Source organism: Balaenoptera acutorostrata, chromosome 17 (assembly GCF_949987535.1).
Source record: "Balaenoptera acutorostrata chromosome 17, mBalAcu1.1, whole genome shotgun sequence".
Lineage (NCBI taxonomy): Eukaryota > Metazoa > Chordata > Mammalia > Artiodactyla > Balaenopteridae > Balaenoptera > Balaenoptera acutorostrata.
In genome coordinates this window covers 42133185-42152610 of record NC_080080.1, presented here as the reverse complement: position 1 = coordinate 42152610, position 19426 = coordinate 42133185, and the positions used below count along the sequence as shown (strand labels likewise).

At 35.7% G+C, this 19426-nt stretch overlaps 1 protein-coding gene and 1 pseudogene across 2 annotated transcripts in view; one reads left to right on the top strand and one right to left on the bottom strand.

The window, feature by feature from the left end:
- The window catches only part of VIRMA (vir like m6A methyltransferase associated), a 60724-nt gene that overhangs the window by 1614 nt on the left and 39684 nt on the right, over positions 1–19426 (bottom strand). The window contains exons 17-22 of one of the 2 annotated variants that reach the window (XM_007164924.3): positions 14922–15054; positions 5079–5231; positions 4143–4303; positions 3382–3478; positions 1546–1712; positions 763–1094 (exon numbers count right to left, since the gene is read on the bottom strand). In XM_007164924.3, coding sequence (XP_007164986.2) covers positions 763–1094; positions 1546–1712; positions 3382–3478; positions 4143–4303; positions 5079–5231; positions 14922–15054 — 1043 coding nt within the window. The remainder of the gene's footprint in view (positions 1–762; positions 1095–1545; positions 1713–3381; positions 3479–4142; positions 4304–5078; positions 5232–14921; positions 15055–19426) is intronic. The other variant, XM_007164926.2, reaches the window with a different exon arrangement.
- LOC103018775 (nascent polypeptide-associated complex subunit alpha-like) lies at positions 12530–13226 on the top strand (annotated as a pseudogene).

The following is a 19426-nucleotide window of genomic DNA, read 5'->3' as shown; positions in this document are numbered from 1 at the left end:
GGGGCAGCACCGTATGTAGTCAGAAGCAGAGGCTCTGGAGCCAGACTGCCAGGGTTCAAATACTGGTTCTGCCACTTATATTTTATGTGTCCTGGTCAGGTAACTGACAAGTTTTCTCTTCTATTAAGTGGGGCTACTAAAAGAACCTATCTCATGGGGTTGATAAGAGTATTACATGCAAAGTGCTTAAAACAGTTCCTAACAAAGTTGTGTGTTTATTATTAATGTAAACACCTTTTCTCTTTTGCTCCCACCCGCTTAACTCAGAAGCATGAAAACATGTCATCAATCCACTAGTAAAATATAATTTCTGTAAGTTTATATTTTAGAACTCAGATTCTAAAATCTTGAAAAATTTAAAACAGATTAAATATAACATTAGGAAGCAAGTAGATAAGAGAATCAATGGTGAACTACACAGAACAATCCTAAGGGAATTGTTGATAAATACAACTGTGAAAATAATGTATGGAGTATGCATATTATTCAGAAAGGATAAACACAATTCTCAACGTAAAAAGGAAAATAATTAGCCAATACTTCTTTTAAAATCATCACTAAATATGCAATTAATCAAAAGTTAAATTAAAAAATGATTTTTTCCTATACAATAAAGGACTTTGCAAATAGTACCATTGGCCTAGAGCCAGATTAACTCTAGTAACAGAAAAATACTTTATCTGAATTGCTTCTATTCAAATCATGTCTATTCAATATTCTAATATTAGAATAATTCATTAGAAAACATACATAATTCATTACCTTTTGAAGCAGGTGGTGTAAAAAACCTATTCTGACTGTGAAAAGCACCCCGTCCTCCCCGACTGCCTGAAAATCCACCCCGAGAAGAAATCTTCTGAGATACTTTGAGTGGCCGTTTTGGTGGGGGTATTCCATCTTGAGGGACCACTTCTTTACTTTCGGCTGCAACAAAGTCATCCACATGCATAGATGGTGGTCTGCTTGTGTTCTGTTTTCTCTGACGAAAAATATCATGGGGTCGTATACCCTGTCCAAATCCTCCTCTGCCCCTTCCTCTTGGTGGTGGCACAACATGAGCTCGTTTGGCAGGTTCAATGTATTCAGATTTTCCACTATGAAAACAAAAATACTGCATGAAAACTTTCTCCTTTACACATTTCCAGTGAAAATATAAGCCAATCTTTGCAATACTGAAAACTACATATCAATTATTTCTTATCCCAATTTTGTTAAATTTGCAAATATCTCTATGACTTTCCAGGGAAATACAACAAAACTAGCTAAGAATGGTACTCACATTTTATTGATATGACTAACAATTTTTTTAAATAATCCAGTTTGCTCTTTTTCAAACCTTCTGAACTCTCATTAAGTACAATATAATAAGTGTACCAGGTATGTCCTGGCCAAATTACTATCTTTTAAAAAACTCAAAACAATATTCATGACTCAAGTATTATGTCAGCTTCCTTTCTCCTTTAATAGTCATGTGTCTATGAAAACACATTAAAATAAATAAGCTTACTCGACCCCAACCAAGATCTTTATTAAAAGAAATTTTACCTTGAAGTTATAAAGGTCTCATTCTTGTGCTTCCCAAGTTTGAACCCTTTAGTAGTCTTGGTTCTTCCTGGAGATGATGGTTCCGACAAAAACGAGCGCTCTAATTCCGAGTGCAAGTCAAAGTCACTACAACATTTTTCAGAGAGCTCAATCAAGTCAACCTTTACCTGCAGTCATAAAAATGAAACAAAATGAAAGATATATCTTAAATGTAACTGTTAATGTGACATTACACTTTAAATGTACTATTAATATATCATTTGATTACAGGGATTCTTATCTCCTATAAACTATATTTGAGTCTCATAATAAATAAATTATAGGTCCTTCATCATTTCAAAAAGCAACACCATTGGTAGTTTTTTAAAAAATACCTTAGGAATTCAGCTGCTTTCACTTGGGGGTGGGGTGGGTAGCACTCCTCCTCACAGAAGGGCTATTAGTCTGGGAGACCTCTGCTGCCTGACAAGGATCTCAGCATTTCTCTATATAAAGTAACAATGGAGTATCTCCAGAACTTTTCCAAAATAATCTGAAAATAACATACTCCACAAGCCTTGTATAGTCACTACATATTATAAAAGGATTCTGTGCCACAGATCTCCTAGTTCTATGAATTTAATGAGGTTCCAACCTAAGTCAACTTTCAGAAGAATGAAAATTATGTTTAAGTGTTATTCAAATTAATCAAACCTAAAAGACCAAAAATTTCCCTAAACCCCAAAAGGTCATAACTATCATCTCAAGACAGCTGTGATTCAACATAGTTAGAACACAAATATTTTCAACCTGTGATGCCAAATATGGTAGCCACTAATTACGAGTGCCTACTTAAATTTAAATTAATTAAATCAAAATAAAATTCAGTTCCTTAGTCATATTAGCAACATTTATTTCATTGCTCAAAAGTCACATGGGGCTAGTGGCTAACTGGACAGGGCAGATTACAGAACATTTCTCTCACTACAGTTCTAAAGAATCACTGAACAACTTACACTAAAGAAAAAAACTTGTTTAATGCAATTTTAATTCAATTGCATGTGATATTTTAAAGAAGGAAAAGGAGTCCTCAATACACCAAATACACCTTAAATGTGAAGCAAATCATTCTTTTAGCTTTATTGTACATAATGAATACTAGCATTTTTTGGACCAGGGAATATGCAAATATATTTCTTTCTTTGAGTATCCACTCTTCTTCTGGAGTACCCTTCCTCTTGATTTACAAATAAATCTGATGTTATCAAAAAATATATATATTTTTTTAAATCAAGAAAAAACAATATATGGTACAATAAGATGTGACTGAAATCATCCTCCCTATGAGAATCATTAAACAGACTGCATTAAAATCTTTAACTATACTTTTACCTATTCAGTATTACGTTAAAGAATGTCAATTTGGATTCATACTATATTATTTTAACAAATATATTTTTTACATTTCCCCAAATTAAGAGCAGATACAACAGAGCAGATTCCTCCCCTTAAACCCAAATATAGGAATTAATTATAATTTTGTGGGATACTATTCTATACCCTACAAATATAAGAAACCAAAGTGCTTCAGAGTACTTATGCAAAAATGTGATTTTCCACTCATTCTCAAATATACAGATCACTAACTAGAAAGACGCAAAACAGGTAGCATAAAAAAACGAAGAGTCCTGGACACCATTAAGTGGGCAACTGACATAAAAATAATGCAGTACTAGTCCCGAGACAGACTTTTAACAGTCATGTAATATGTAATCTATTTTAGTCCTAACAATATGCAAAGAAACAAAAAATTAGCAGAATTTTTTTCTAAATATTTAGTAATAAAATTACTTATACCAAATCCAGATCTGTATCAATCTCTTCAGCCTGAAATGGAGTGAACCACATAGATTTCAACTGATCATCCATGACATCAGCTAGCACATATGCAGTTCTAGAATAGAGAAAGTATTTGTTAAAAAGCAGAATTCCAAAATTAAATATTTTAGCTTAACTTCTAAATAAAACATGTGAACAGCACAATTAAAAATATTACCCTCTAAAAGTATTAGTAAGATTAGCACTTAAAAAGACTCCTTCGAGAAGCTATTTAAGAATTAAGTATCCTTAAAAATCAGTAACTTGGAAATTAATCCTGTTGTGACAAATTTTGATCTTTCAATAAAATAAAACAGAGCCCTGGCTTTATTCCCAAAAAGCCAAGTTTATAACACTGTACCAATGTGTAATTTTTCTAAATTTAGAGAATAATTCCATCATACTAAATATTCATTCTGCTCTAAAAGGACAGTGCTCCAAAGATCAAGAGGCATATCCTCTAGACCAGGGATCAGTAAACTATGACCCCCATTCTGCCAGCCTGTTTTTGTACAGCCTGCAAGCTAGGAATGGTTTGCACATTTTTAAAGCTTTTTTAAAAAAACAAAAGAAACAAGCAAAAAGCTATAGAAGTATATGCAACAGAGACTGAATGTGGCCTGCAAAGTCTAGATTTTTTATTATCTAGCCCTTAGAGAAAAATAAGTTGCTGGCCCTCTCTAGATCCCAGCCATTAAATATACAATATCTATTCAACCACAAAACATTGCTTGTTTTACCTATTGTTAAACAGATTCTGGAGAGATTCTGGAGCTGAAAGTACTGGTTCTACATCCTGGTCACCAAGAGGTAAAGGATCACCTGATGACTCCAGCATCTGCTTAAGTCCAACCACATTGTCCAACAAAGAATCCAGATTGTCATCATCTTTTGAATGCTCCTAGATACAAACAAAAGCAGAATAAGAAGGTGGAGGTAAAACCTGAACATTTATGCCCATCATCTACTGACTCTTTAGTAGAAAAGGTGGTATTATTTCACTACTAAGAAATTTGGAACACCATCAAGAAATTATCAACTTAACATTAAACATATTAAAATAAAACAAACACCAAAAACGATTGTTGTTATTTCTAAAGAGTGGTAGCAGGGGGCACCCTACATTCAAACAATAGATAATTCAAAAAGTACTGCCTTCATGTACTCCTTAAAATTCATAATAGTATGGGGACTTCCCTGGTGGCACAGAGGTTAAGAATCCGCCTGCCAATGCAAGGAACATGGATTCAATCCCTGGGCCGGGAAGATCCCACATGCCGTGGAGCAACTAAGCCCACGCGCCACAACTACTGAGCCCATGCGCCGCAACTACTGAAGCCCGCGTGCCTAGAGCCCGTGCTGCCCAACAAGAGAAACCACCACAATGAGAAGCCCACGCACCACAACGAAGAGTAGCCCCCGCTCGCCGCAACTAGAGAAAGCCCGCGCACAGCAACGAAGACCCAATGCAGCCAAAAATAAAACATAACAAAATTTTTTTTTAATTCATAATAGTATGGAAGACTTCACTCCAAATTATTAATTCAGAGTATAAATACCCAACTGAGAGTTCACTATTTTAAAAAGTCACTAAGAAAACTTGTACAAGTCAAACTGAGAAGAAAATATGTCTTGGGAATGAGCTCTTCTTATTTTGTTTTGTTTTGTTTTTTTACCAAAACAAGCTTCTCTAGTTCAAGGAACAAATTTTCTGGACTTTCTTCTTTGCTTTGTAGAAGCTGTTTTAACTCTGCAGCATTAATACTCATCGTCCGTGATGGATGAGCTCCCTCTACTTCCATGAGACCACTATCATCTCCACAACATCCCTGTAAATGTCACACACAAGTTAAATTTGAGAGCAGAGAAATTTGCAAAATGCTTCCAAACTTACTCAGATATTTAAGACTGCTACAATCTTCCCCTCAATGTTTTGTTTTTACATCAGTATGAATGGCTAGTTTTAAGAATTAGTCAGCTCAAGGCTGAAACAAGTTTTCTTTGAGTTAAGACTCACAAAATAAATAGGTAAACACTTGTATTCAAATTACTGGCACCAAGATTTCTCAACAAAAATATCCAATGACAAATACACTGGCACTTGCAGGAAACTTAATACATTAATTGATACTCAAGTTAATAAAATGCCTGCTATAACAGAGAACTAATGGAAGCTGAATTTGTTTTTCTGGAGATAAGGCAAACAACTAAAGAAAACAGTAACTATCATATTTAAGACTATGTGCAGTCATACAGAAAGTTAACATTTTGTGCTTTAAAAAGTATGCCACATAATAAAATGAATATGGGAATGGTGAAAAAAATTCACCAGGCAAAACAAATCTCAGTTCATGACAATAAATCCATCCATATTGTCACATATGAAAGAACACTTTAGTTTCAAATCTTCAGAACACAGCCCTCTTTTAAATGGCTCAACATGAATATTGGTCCTACCAATACAGATGTAAGAGTCAGTATTTTTAAATTAACAGTAACAATTAAAATTTGTTTGTAACTCCTACCATTTGTCCTATAACTGGACACATTTTGGTGAAAACTAAATGAAAATTGTTCTTCACAGATTCCCACTCAAACTGATACTGTGCTTGAAGCACACTTGTTCCTTTCAGAAAACACTAGACTGAGGAAGTCATTTTTACATTGTACTAAGGAAGAGGACATACAGTTTTAATAAGAAATTCAATAAACCATTATGTCTACAAGGGTTTTAACTGCTCTGTTTGGAGGTAGCAATGAACACTAGGTTGACGATGGTCTACTTCATGTTTTATTTTTTAAAAATTAAGTTAAATGGGTTAAAAGCAATCAAAATGCACTAACAGACTGTGAAGAGTTATCTTTAAAGGAACTGTCCCCTACATGTTGTTAAAATGTATGAATTACAGACTAAATTTATTTTATAGAAATAAGTATATTAACCTGAATACAAATTATCAAGGCATCTATCTGACTTCTTTCCTCACTCTTAGTTATTCTTACCACTTTAACCAGAGGTGGTAAGTTCAGTTTAGCTGAATCATAAAGTATTATAGTGATTATTATTTTTAAAGGTCAGGGAAAACAGAAGAAAATAATCAGTTTTTTAAAAGAGAGGGGAAAAACTATAAACTAATTAAAATATTTGGAATGATGTAAAATTTTCATCTCTCTCTACTACCTTGCTTTTTCATTATTATAAACAGAAAACAGTTTTAAACAACATAAAACGCATTTTAAATTCTAATCTACCTACTTGTTATTAAAAGTAGTCTTAGAAAATCTAAGGTCAAATTTAGCACAATTTGATGTTTTCTATATATACATTACTGTGAGAAGTAATAAAAGAATTTTTAAGGAGATTTTTTAAGCTACAAAGTTATTTCAGAAAAATGAAAATTCTATCAAATTTGTTTGTGATACCATTTCAAATCTCCTTAATCATTTGTCAAACGCTTCAACTATTAAACCATACAAGACACTGTACAATTACACTGGGAAAAAGCTAGTAAGACATGGTCTCTGACCTAAGTGACCTAACAGTCAGATAGTGGAGTAGGAAATGGTAAATAGGCATATAAATGATCTATAAAAAGAAATCATTCAATAACATGCTGTGAAGTGTACAGAAAGAAAAGTAATATCAAAAGGCTTCACACAAATTGGGATGCATTAAAATAGGCACTACAAATAGGCACTATAAATAGGCATAGTTTGACCAGGGAGAGAGGGAGGGAGAGAGGGACAGGGAGAGGGAGAGGGAGGGGGGTGGGGAGAGAGGGAGGGAGGGGAAGAGAGAGAGAGAGAGAGAGAGAGTGTGAGAGAGAGAGAGAGAGAGAACAACAAACTAAGAGAAGCATGGCCAAGGAGATACATATAGTAGATGAGACTTACGGACGATGGCTCCCAGTAAGGGAGAAGTGTTTGCAAAGGTAGCTTTTTGGCCATACAGTGAATAGTATTGAATGCCATGCTAAAAAGTTTGGAATTTATTCTACAGATATGAAAAGGTATTGTAGGGTAGAGTGATATGATCTGATGTCTGCTTTAGGAAGTTATGAACTCACACAGAACTATTCAGAATGTACCAAAGAAGTAAATGTTTGGAAGGAAACTGGAAAGAAGGCTGATACAGTACTCTGCAAGAAAATATCAATAAACAGCTAAGAGTTATACAAAAACTGAATATAAATTCTGGAGTGGAAAAGTACAATGAATGAAACAAAAAATTCACTAGAGGGACTTCCCTGGCAGTTCAGTGGTTAAGACTTTGCCTTCCAATGCAGGGGGTGTGGGTTCGATCCCTGGTTAGGGAGCTAAGATCCCACATGCCTCTTGGCCAAACAACCAAAACATAAAACAGAAGCATTATTGTAACAAATTCAATAAAGACTTGAAAACTGGTCCACGTCAAAAAAAAAATCTTTTTAAAAATATACATTCATTCATTCATTCGTTTATTTATTTATTAATTTGGCTGTGTCAAGATCTTTAGCTGCGGCATGCAAACTCTTAGTTGCAGCATGTGGAATCTAGTTCCCTGACTAGGGATCAGACTCTGGCCCCCTGCACTGGGAGCATGGGGTCTTAGCCACTGGACCACCAAGGATGTGCCTTTCCCAAAAAAAATCTTAAAAAAAAAAAAATACACTAGAGGGGCTCAACAGCAGATTTGAGCTGGCAAAAAAAAAAGAATCAGCGAACTTGAATAGGGTCAACTAAGATTATCCATTTTAAGGAGCAGAAAGAAAAAAGAATGAAGAACAAGCATAGCCTCAGAGACCTGTGAGGTACCATCAAGAGCACCAACACACACATAATAAAGAGTCTCAGAAGAAGAAGAAAGAGTCAGAAAAAAATATCAAAAGAAATAATGACTGAAAACTACCCAAATATGATGAAAACATTACACTTTCAAGAAGATCAACAAACTCCAAGTAGAATGAACTCAAAGAGATCCACTCTTAGACACATCATAATCAAACTGTCAAAAGCCAAAAAAAAAAAAGAGAGAATCTTGAAAGCAGTAAGAGAGAGGTGACTCAACTAATAAAATATTAACAACTGATTTATTGTCAGAAACCACGGAAGGCAGAATGCAGTAGGAAAACATATTCAAAGTGCTGAAAGAAAAACACTATCAACAAAGAACTCTATAACTGACAAAACTATCCTTCAAAAATGAGGGAGAAATAAAGACATTCTCAATTCTTTTTTTTAAGTGAGAGAGAATCCGTCACTAGCAAACCTACTCTACAAAAAATACTAAAGGGAGTCCTGCTCGGTGACATGAAAGGACATTAGACAGTAACCTGAACCCACATGAAGAAACAGTGTGTCAGTAAAGGCTAGGTAAAAGGCAGTATAAACGTATTTTTGTTTGTAACTCTTTTCTTCTCCTATCTGAATTAAAAGACAACAGAATAAAGCAATAATAATAAAACCGTGAAGATGGGCTCACAATGTATAAAAATGTTAATTAGTATGATAACAGCACAAGGGAAGGGAACAAAGCTATATTGTAGCAGTTTTTGTATACAACTGAAATTATGTTGGGATTAATCAGAAAGAGACTATTAAATTAAGGTGTTAAATGTAGTATCCAGGGCAACCACTAAAAAAATAACTTTTTTACAAAAGGTAAAAGAGAGAAAAAGGAAATTAAAAGAGCACAGTAGAAAACATCTGTTTAAAGCAAAAAAAAAAAAAAGAGATAAAGAAAAACAAAAAGATATGTAGGAAGTAAAGAGCAAAACAGCAGACATAAATCCTACCTATCAATAATTAAACATAAATGGTTTGAATATACCAATCAAAAGGGAAAAATTGGCAGAATGTAAAAAAACAAAACAAAACATGATCCAACTATGCTGTCTATAAGAGACACACTTTAGATTATAAAATACAAATAGGCTGTACGTAAAAGGGCATGAAAAAATATACCATACAAACAATAACCAAAATAAAGCTAGAGTGGCTATACCAATAATACAAAATAAATGTTTAGATGAAAGCTATTACTAGAGACAAAGAAGGACATTTTATAACAACAAAAGGGTTGATCCATCAGGAAGATATAACAATTATGAACATATATGCACCTGACAACAGAGCCCGGAGATGCATGAAACAAAAACTGACAGAAGTTAAAGGAGAAAGAGACAATTCAACAATAGTTGGAGACTTCAGTACCTCACTTTCAGCAGTGGATAGGACAACTAGACAGAAAAGCAACAAGGAAACAGAAGGCTTTAACAACTATAAACCAATACTCCTAACAGACCTGTATAGAACATTCCTCCAAATGGCAGCAGAAAACAACTTCCTCTCAACTGCACATGAAACATTCTCCAGGATAGAAAATACCCCTAGGTTGTAAAAGTAGCCTCAATAAATTTAAATGGATTGAAATCATACAAAGTATGGTCTTTGGCCACAACGGAATAAAACCAGAAGTCAATTACAGAAGGAAATTTGGGAAATTCACAATTATGTGGAAATTAAACACACTCTTAAATAACGAAGGGGCCAAAGAAGAAGAAAAATTAGAAAATATTTGGAGATGAACAAAACCAAAAACATGACATACCAAAGGCAGTGCACAGAGGGAAATTTATAGCTGTAAATACTTATATTAATAATGAAGAAAGATCTCAAATCAATAACCTAACCTTCCAAGTTAAGAAACTAGCAAAAGAAGAGTAAACTAACCCCAAAGCAAGTAAAAGGAAGGAAACAATAAAGATTAAAGCAGAAATAAATAAAATAGAGACTAGAAAATAGAAGAAAACCAAAGAAATCAAAATGTGGTTATTTAGAAAGATCAACAAAACTGACAAACTTTCAGCTAGACTAACAAAAGGGGAGAAAAAAGGAGAGAAGACTTAAATTATTAAAATCAAGAATGAAAAAAGTGCCATCATTAACAACCTTACAGACATAAAAAAAGTTTATAAGGAAATATTATAAACATTTGTGTACCATCAAATTAGTCATGTAGTTGAACGAAGAGAAACAAATTCTTAAAAAGACACAAACTACTGAAACTGACTCAAGAAGATACAGAAAATCTGAACAGATTTATAAGTAAAGCTATTTAATTAGTATCAAAAACACTTTCCACAAAGAAAAGCTCAGGTGGCTTTATTGATGATTTCTACCAAATGTTTAAAGAATTAACAACAATCCTTCACAAACTTCCAAAAAATAAAAGAGGAGAGAATACTTCCTATCTCACTCTACATAGGCCAAAGAGATCACAAGAAAGCTACATACCTATATCCCTATTGAATATAGACCCCAAATTCCTCAATAAAGTAAAGCAAACTGAATCTAGCAACATATCAAAAAGATAGTACACAACGAACAAGTGGTATTTATTCCAGCAATACAAGGTCAGTTCAACATGTAAAAGGCAATCAATGTAAAATATAATACAGAGAAAAACAACATGATCATTTATTTCAATAAACACAGAGGAAGTATTTAACAATATCCAACATCCTTTCATGATAAAAACACTCAGTGAACTAGGAATAGAAGGGAATTTCTTTGACCTGATAAAGGATATCTATGAGTAACCATAGCTAACATCGTATTTAATGGTAAAAGATTGAAAGCCTTCCCCCTAAGATTAGGAACAAGACAAAGAGGTCAACTCTTGCTACTTTTATTCAACATGCAATGGAGGTTCCTGCTAGGACAATAAAGCAAGAAAAAGAAATAAAAGGTATCCAAATTGGAAAGGAAGAAGTTAGACTATGGCTATTTGTAGATGACATCCTTGTATTTAGAAAAGTCTAAGGAAACCACTAAAAACACTTTCAGAACTAATAAACAAGTTCAGCAAGGTTTCAGGACACAATATCAATATATGGAAATCAATTGCATTTCTAAACACTAGCAAAGAACATTCAGAAATGAAATTAAGGAACAATTCCATTTACAACAGCATTTTTTAAATTCCCAATTTAATTAGAGGCATAAACTTAACAAAAGAGGTACAAGACTTATACATTGAAAATTACAAAACATCATAGAAATATAGACAACCTAAATAAATGGAAAGCCATGCCATGTTCATGAATATGAAAACTTAATAGTACTAAGACAGTTATATTTCCAAAATTGACCTACAGACTCAATACAATCCCTATCAAAATCCCAGCAGTCTTTTTGCAGAAATTGACATAGAGATGGAAAAGGAGATTAGTGGTTGCCAGGAGCTAGGGGAAAGAAGGAATGGAGAGTTTCTGTTAATGGGCACACAGAGCTTCTTTGTGGAGTTATGAAAACATTCTGAAATTAGATAGTGGTGATGGCTGCACAATTCTATGAGTATACTAAAAACCACCAAATTGTTTAAAAGGGTGAATTTTATGGGATGTTATGAAAATGTTATACAAAAAGGAGCAAAAAGGAGAAACCAAGGTAACAGCAGTGAAATACAACATAAGGAATGAAGTATGAAAGGTTTTGTGAATGAAATTGACAAGAATGTGCAGCTGCTGAAGATGGTGAACAAAAGGGGGAAAGCTAGCCAGTGTTCATGGTTGCTAACTTGAAGGTCAGGAAAGATCAATGGTATAAAAGCAGGGCACATGAAAGATGAGCCAAGTTTACGGGGAAAGGTAACAAATTTGATTTTTGATATTCAGAGATTCTATCCACTAGAACGCAAGGGTAGACAGGAGAGGGAAACACAGAAGAGGGAAAAGGAATCAGGCAGGTTATTAAAAGGGGTAAGATCTACCTCATAGATAGAAATGAAGTGATACAGGGGTACATTTTCCTCTGATTAAGGAAGAACACAACAGAGCAGAAAGAACAGGGAAAGAACCTAAGGGAGAGGGAAAGAATTTAGAAATTAAACAGGGTGGCATTGATCTTCTCAATGAAGGAAGTAAGAAAAGCAAATGCATTGATGAGGGATGAATAAAAGCATTAATTAGCAGTCCTGAGGGCCCAGAAGAACCTGGACAGCATGAATGAACACTGGTTAGTGGTTTCTGATTAGAAACTGTTTAACTGATGACATGTTTAAGAAAACTGTCCTGCAACAGGCATGGGTCACGCTCTCACTGGCTCTCTTTCTGCCACCATCTTGGCTCCACGTTCCCCGCACAAAATGCCTGGTGAAGCCACAGAAACCATCCCTGCTACAGAGCAGAGTTGCCACAGTCCCAGGGTGAGACAGGGTCTGGAACAGAATCTGATAGTGATGAATCAGTACCAGAGCTTGAGGAACAGGATTCTACACAGGCAACCACACAACAAGCCCAGCTGGCAGCAGCAGCTGAAATCAATGACGAACCAGTCAGTAAAGCAAAACAGAGCCAGAGTGAAAAGAAGGCACAGAAGGATATGTCCAAACTGAATCTTCGACAGGTTACAGGGGTTACTAGAGTCACTATCCGGAAATCTAAGAATATCCTTTTGTCATCACAAAACCAGAAGTATACAAGAGCCCAGCTTCAGATACCTACATAGTTTTGGGGGAAGCCAAGATCGAGGATTTACCTCAGCAAGCACAGTTAGCAGCTGCTGAGAAATTCAAAGTTCAAGGTGAAGCTGTCTCAAACATTCAAGAAAACACACAGACTCCAACTGTACAAGAGGAGAGTGAAGAGGAAGAGACTGATGAAACAGGTGAGGAAGTTAAGGACACAGAATTGGTCATGTCACAAGCAAATGTGTCAAGAGCAAAGGCAGTCCGAGCCCTGAAGAACAACAGTAATGATACTGTAAATGCTATTATGAAATTAACAATGTAACCATCTGAAAAGAGGGCCTTTTTTTGGTGTTTCAAAAGAGTAACTGCAGCTGGGTTGGAAATCTGTACTGTTTTTATCATTAATAAAGTTATGGGGCTTCCCTGGTGGCACAGTGGTTGAGAATCTGCCTGCCAATGCAGGGGACACAGGTTCGAGCCCTGGTCTGGAAAGATCCCACATGCCGCGGAGCAACTAGGCCCGTGAGCCACAACTACTGAGCCTGCGCGTCTGGAGCCTGTGCTCCGCAACAAGAGAGGCCGCGATGGTGAGAGGCCTGCGCACCGCGATGAAGAGTGGCCCCCACTTGCCGCAACTAGAGAAAGCCCTCGCACAGAAACGAAGACCCAACACAGCCATAAATAAATAAAATTAAAAAAAAAAAAAAAGAAAAGCCTTTAAAAAAAATAAAAATAAAAAATAAAGTTATGGCTTCTTGTTGGATGAAAAAAAAGAAAAGAAAAAAAAATCCGTCAAACTGATTTATTAACAACATGTCACTTAGCATCTGGTAAAACTAATAAGTGGTCTTCCATCAAGTAAGACACTAAAATCTCTTTAGAGTAGCTACAGTCCTACTGTTAAGTATACCAATCTTTCAGAATCAAAGCATCTGGTAAATTTAATCACTTTAATAAACTACATATGACACAGAACAAACAATAATTTGCCAATAAAATTGGCACAACAATAACTACAAACACAACAGGCAGCCAAGAAGGGCTTACTGGAGGAAATATTCTCAATATAAATTGTATGCCTAAGAGAAATATACTAAACAGTAAATTTAATTTTTTCTTATGAAATCATCACATACATTTATTTTGGTAATACTGTACTAAACAGGTCCTCTATAACTCTTTCTAAACAGAAATCTTAATTATGAGCTGCATTTCTTAAATCAATGTTGATAGAATATCAAACCCATAGGATGTTAACAGCCACACACACACACATACACATACACACAGACGCACAAGTATTCTGCAGGCAATACATTTGGACAAAACTGGATTAAATTGCAGTAAAGCAAGTTTCTATTCATCCAGGGCCTTTTAGAGCTTTTAATATACTACTGTGCAGCTGAGCTCCATCTGGGGAGACATTTCCAAACTTATTTGACACTTTTTAAAGGCAGGCCTATTAAGTGGCTTCTAGAATTGTGTCCACAACATATACCACAATTTTGATAAATACTAATGAGAGAAATTTTTAATTAGATTTTAACAATAAGATTTCAAAGCTGGGGAAATAATCTTTAATTCGTATCTATGATGGATCCGAAATACTCCAGTATAATAAACTTTACATTCACCCCAAAAATCACAACATCCACAACAGAGCCAGTAAATGTACAATTAAGTGACAGTAAGTAAATACTTGATTAAGAGACTGATAAAACTTGACTATTCTGAGTGACCCTAGCAAGGTAACTCAATGTAAAGAATTAGGTAAAAAAATAAATGCACTATAGGTAGTATTTTTCACTCTTTTAAGAAAATGCAAATCATAGAGTATTCACAAATAATGATGCCTAATAAATTAGAGTTCAATAAATTTTACTCTTAAACATCTACTTTTTTGATAAATCAAAACCCCGTACTTATAGTGGGGTGAGGACATAGAAAAAAACAGTACTGTTAGTTCCAAGTTCCAAAAAACGTTATTCCAAGATATTTTTGAACCCAAGCGATTTTTTTAACATATGTAAAAGTTTATAAGAAATACCAAATACATATATATACTTACCATCGTATCAGAATTAAGAATTTGTCTCATAAATTCCAAAAATGAAGATGCAAGTTCACCTGTGTCTTTACTAAATGTGCTGACCACTCGTTTCAGTAAACTATGCAGAGCGTTACTGTTTTTCCTTAAAGCACTGTAAATAAAGAAAATAGGCAATTTCTTAAAATTTGAGCATATAAATCTAGTATAAGAAATGAACTATCTCGGGACTTCCCTGGTGGCACAGTGGTTAAGAATCCACCTGCCAGTGCAGGGAATGCGGGTTCGAGCCCTCGTCTGGGAAGATCCCACATGCCATCGAGCAGCTGAGCTCGTGTGCCACAACTACTGAGTCTGCGCTCTAGAGCCCGCGAGCCACAACTACTGAGCCCGTGTGCCACAACTACTGAAGCCCGCACACCTAGAGCCCGTGCTCCGCAACAAGAGAAGCCACCACAATGAGAAGCTCGTGCACTGCAACAGAGTAGCCACCATTTGCCGCAACTAGAGAAAGTCCACGCACAGCAACAAAGACCCAATGCAGCCAAAAATAAACAATAAATTAATTAATTTTTAAAAAATGAACTATATCAGTTCAGACAGCCTAAAATTTAGTAAAATTAAAATTTTACATTTCAAGAATGTAAAAAAGTACTTTGGTGTATCTGTCACACAAACCATTTAACAAAGCATTTTTTATAGTTGATATCTCCTTTTAAAAAAGATAAACTTCAAAAGCACTGAAAGAAAAAATTTCCCCCAATAATAAAGCTATAAAACTTAGCAAAATAAACTTGCAGGTTCCCTTTTTTACACTTTTTATAACCTGAGGATTTCTCTAACGTGAGGTTATAGCTGTCTCAAAAGCCTGACCAGAAAACCTAACTTATGTAACTACAAAGAATAATTATCTTTATGACATTGTAATCTGACAGAAAGAAATCAAGGGTACAGAGTAGGCGTCAGCAAACTTTCTATGTAAAGAGCCTGATGATAAATATTCTAGGCTTTACGGGGTTATACACAACTCAATCTGTTTCTCTCTACACAAAACATCAGTCTCAGTCACAACTACTCAACTGCTGATGTAGTGGGAAAGCAGCTGCAGACAACACATAAATACTGGCTATGTTCCAAGAAAGGCTGGATTTGGCCTGTGGCCCACAATTTACCAACCCCTGATATAAAGAGATTTCAGCATAAGAAACAATCATGATATGTATTCAAAATCATGACAATATACAGTCCTGCTAAAATTATCCTCTGCATTTACACAGTTCATAGTTGATCAAAAGAAAATTTCAAGACTTGGGTAAAGCAATACAAAAGAGAGAAAGAAGACTCATGCTCTTGAGAACTTTATAAAATAATGAAATGGACAAGGCACAACCAACAGGAATGAGATTAAATACAGAGATAATACAATTAATGGAAAAGGCAAAGGTTCAAAATTGGACTACACCAATTACTAGCCTCTACTTATAACCTTAAGAAAGTGAACCTTACTTAGACGGTCTATCAAAAACTGGGGTCCAGGGGCTTCCCTGGTGGCGCAGTGGTTGAGAATCTGCCTGCCAATGCAGGGGACACGGGTTCGAGCCCCAGTCTGGGAAGATCCCACATGCCACGGAGCAACTGGGCCCGTGAGCCACAATTACTGAGCCTGCGCGTCTGGAGCCTGTGCTCCGCAACAAGAGAGGCCGCGACAGTGAGAGGCCCGCACACCGCGATGAAGAGTGGTCCCCACTCGCCGCAACTGGAGATAAGCCCTCGCACAGAAACGAAGACTCAACACAGTCATAAATAAATAAATAAAAGAACGTGAATTTCTTTAAAAAAAAAAAAAAAAAAAAAACTGGGGTCCACTACACACCTTTTAGAATGTCTACAATAAAAAAAAAAAAACTAGCAATACCAAAATCTGGCATTTTGTTGGTCAACTTACAGAGAAGTTGTCTATAAAAGGGTAGCACACTGGACTGCTGGGGTGACGGAGATAGCTCTGCATGGAAATGAGATGCTAGACACATGACTCTACACATTTGTCAAAATCCACAGAACTGTATATCATAAAACATGGGTGAGGTTACAAAGAAAGGGGGAAAGCTAGAATCAACCTTCTGATACTGTATTAGAATCAAAGTATCTGTATGGACTCATTTTAAAAAATACATACATACAGGGACTTCCCTGGTGGTCCAGTGGCTAAGATTCCACGCTCCCAATGCAGGGGGCCCAGGTTCGATCCCTGGTCAGGGAACTAGATCCCACACACTGCAACTAAGAGTTCACATGCCGCAACTAAAGACCCCGAATCCCACAACTAGACTCCACATGCCTCAACTAAAAGATTCCACATGCCGCAACTAAAGATCCCGCAACTAAAGATGCTGCAACTAAGACCCAGCGCAGGCAGGCAGGCAGGCAGGCAGGCAGAAAGACAGACAGACAGACAGACAGACAGACAGATAGATAGATAGATAAATGGAAAGATATTTTTTAAAAGTACATACATAAAATAAGTAGATGAAAAACTAAACGTAGATTTGTGTATACACATGATTTAGGACACATATATATTTCCCAGCTCTAGCCAACGAGAAGAACCAAAATCAGTAACATTAAGTTGAACAACAAAATAAAATAACAATAGTGTTCAATTATACAAGAAAAAATAGTCCACGAATCCATATTGACATACCCAAATAAGTAAATAAATGAGGGAAAAGTGATGAATTCTTTCTTACAGAAGGACAATTAAATGAGAAAAATAGGAAATCACTATTAGAACACCACAGTAATAACTGCCACATGCCAAGATTCACTGATGGATAGTAAAATGAGTGGACGAAAGTTTTAAGTAGATATAGGACATTTACATAGTCTCAAAGTATATTCTTCAAAATGTTTAGTACTTAAAAACAGAAAATTAGTAAGTTTACTGTGCAGAATCCTGGCAGACAGCACCTCAGTCAAGTGATCGAGGTTAATATCGTCACTAATACATGACGTATTTCCTGATATGATGTACTCAGAAAGGTACATTGCCTCTGTAGTATCCTTCTCAATAAAGCATAATCTCAATCTAATAATGAGAAAACATCAGACAAAACTAAATTGAGGGACATTCTACAAGCGCTCTCCAAAAATGTCAAGGTCATGAAAAATGAGGATACAGGAGACAAAGGATACATTAAAACTAAAAGCAATGTAGGATCCTATCTTGGATCCTGAAACAGAAAAAGAACATTACTAGAAAAACTGGTAAAACCTAAATAAATTCTGTATTTTAGTTAATAGTATTATGCCAAGCTTAGTTTCTTAGTTTTGGTAAATATTCAATGGTTATATAAGACATAAACATAAGGGTAAGTTGGATGAAGGGTATATCTGAACTCTGTACTATTATTTTTGTAATTCTTCTTAACGTCTAAAATTATCTCAAAAAATTTTTTTTCTTGAGTGGGGCCTTCTTCAGGACTAGATGAAAAGTATATAGTGATCTGTTTATTTAAAAAGCCAGATCATACTACACCTCTGCTCAAAACCTTACAATGGCCCTTATAAATAACTCTAGAGGCCCTTGATGATCTGCCCTCCCCACACCCACCCATTACTTCTCTGACCCTAGGCCCTATCATTTTTCTCCTTGCTTACTCACTTTAGGAGCAACCACCATGGCCTCAAGGCCTTTTCTCAGACAAGTTAGGCATGCTATTTGCAATTGCTCTCCCCCAGGATACTAACATGTTTCACTCACCTCCCTCAGTTCTTTGTTCAAGGGCTACCTTCTCTGTGAGGACTTCCCTGATCACCTCCCCATACTTCAAATGACAACTCTCACCCTCACTTTGGCACTCACTATCCCTCTGCCCTACTTTATGTTTTTCTGTAACATACTATGTATTTATTTACAGGTTTAGCATCTGTCTACCTCTAATAGAATGAAAGCATCAAGAAGACAGGGATTTTTTTTTCTTTTTAATTAAATCCCCAGCACCTAGAACAGTGTCTGGCCCAGAGAAGAGGGCATTCAATAAATATTTGTGGACTAAATGACTTGTATTCCTTCATAATGTCTACTATGAACCAGGTTCTAGGTGCTGGTGGGAGTACAGTCAAGAAAACAGTCCCTGTCCTTGTGCAGCTTATATTCTAGTGAGGGAGACAACCAAATAAGCAGTAAGTCTACGTAATGTAATGTCAAACAGTATAAATACAGTGAAAAATATAAGGGGAATAAGGAATGGGGACACAAAGGATAGGCTATTTTAGACAGGCATTTAGACAGGAAATATATTGATACAGATACCTGAGTGAAGTGAGGAAATAAGTCCTAGAAGAATCTAGGGGAAAAGCATTTAGGAAAAAAAAAAAGTCTGGAGGTAGGAACGAGCCTGAAAGGGAGCAAAACTGAGGATAAAAGAGCTATGAGATAAGTCAAAGAGATAAGCAAGGGTCAGACTGTATAGAGGCTTAAAGATCATTATAGAGTTTGAATTTTATTTGCAGTGCCAACAGGAAGC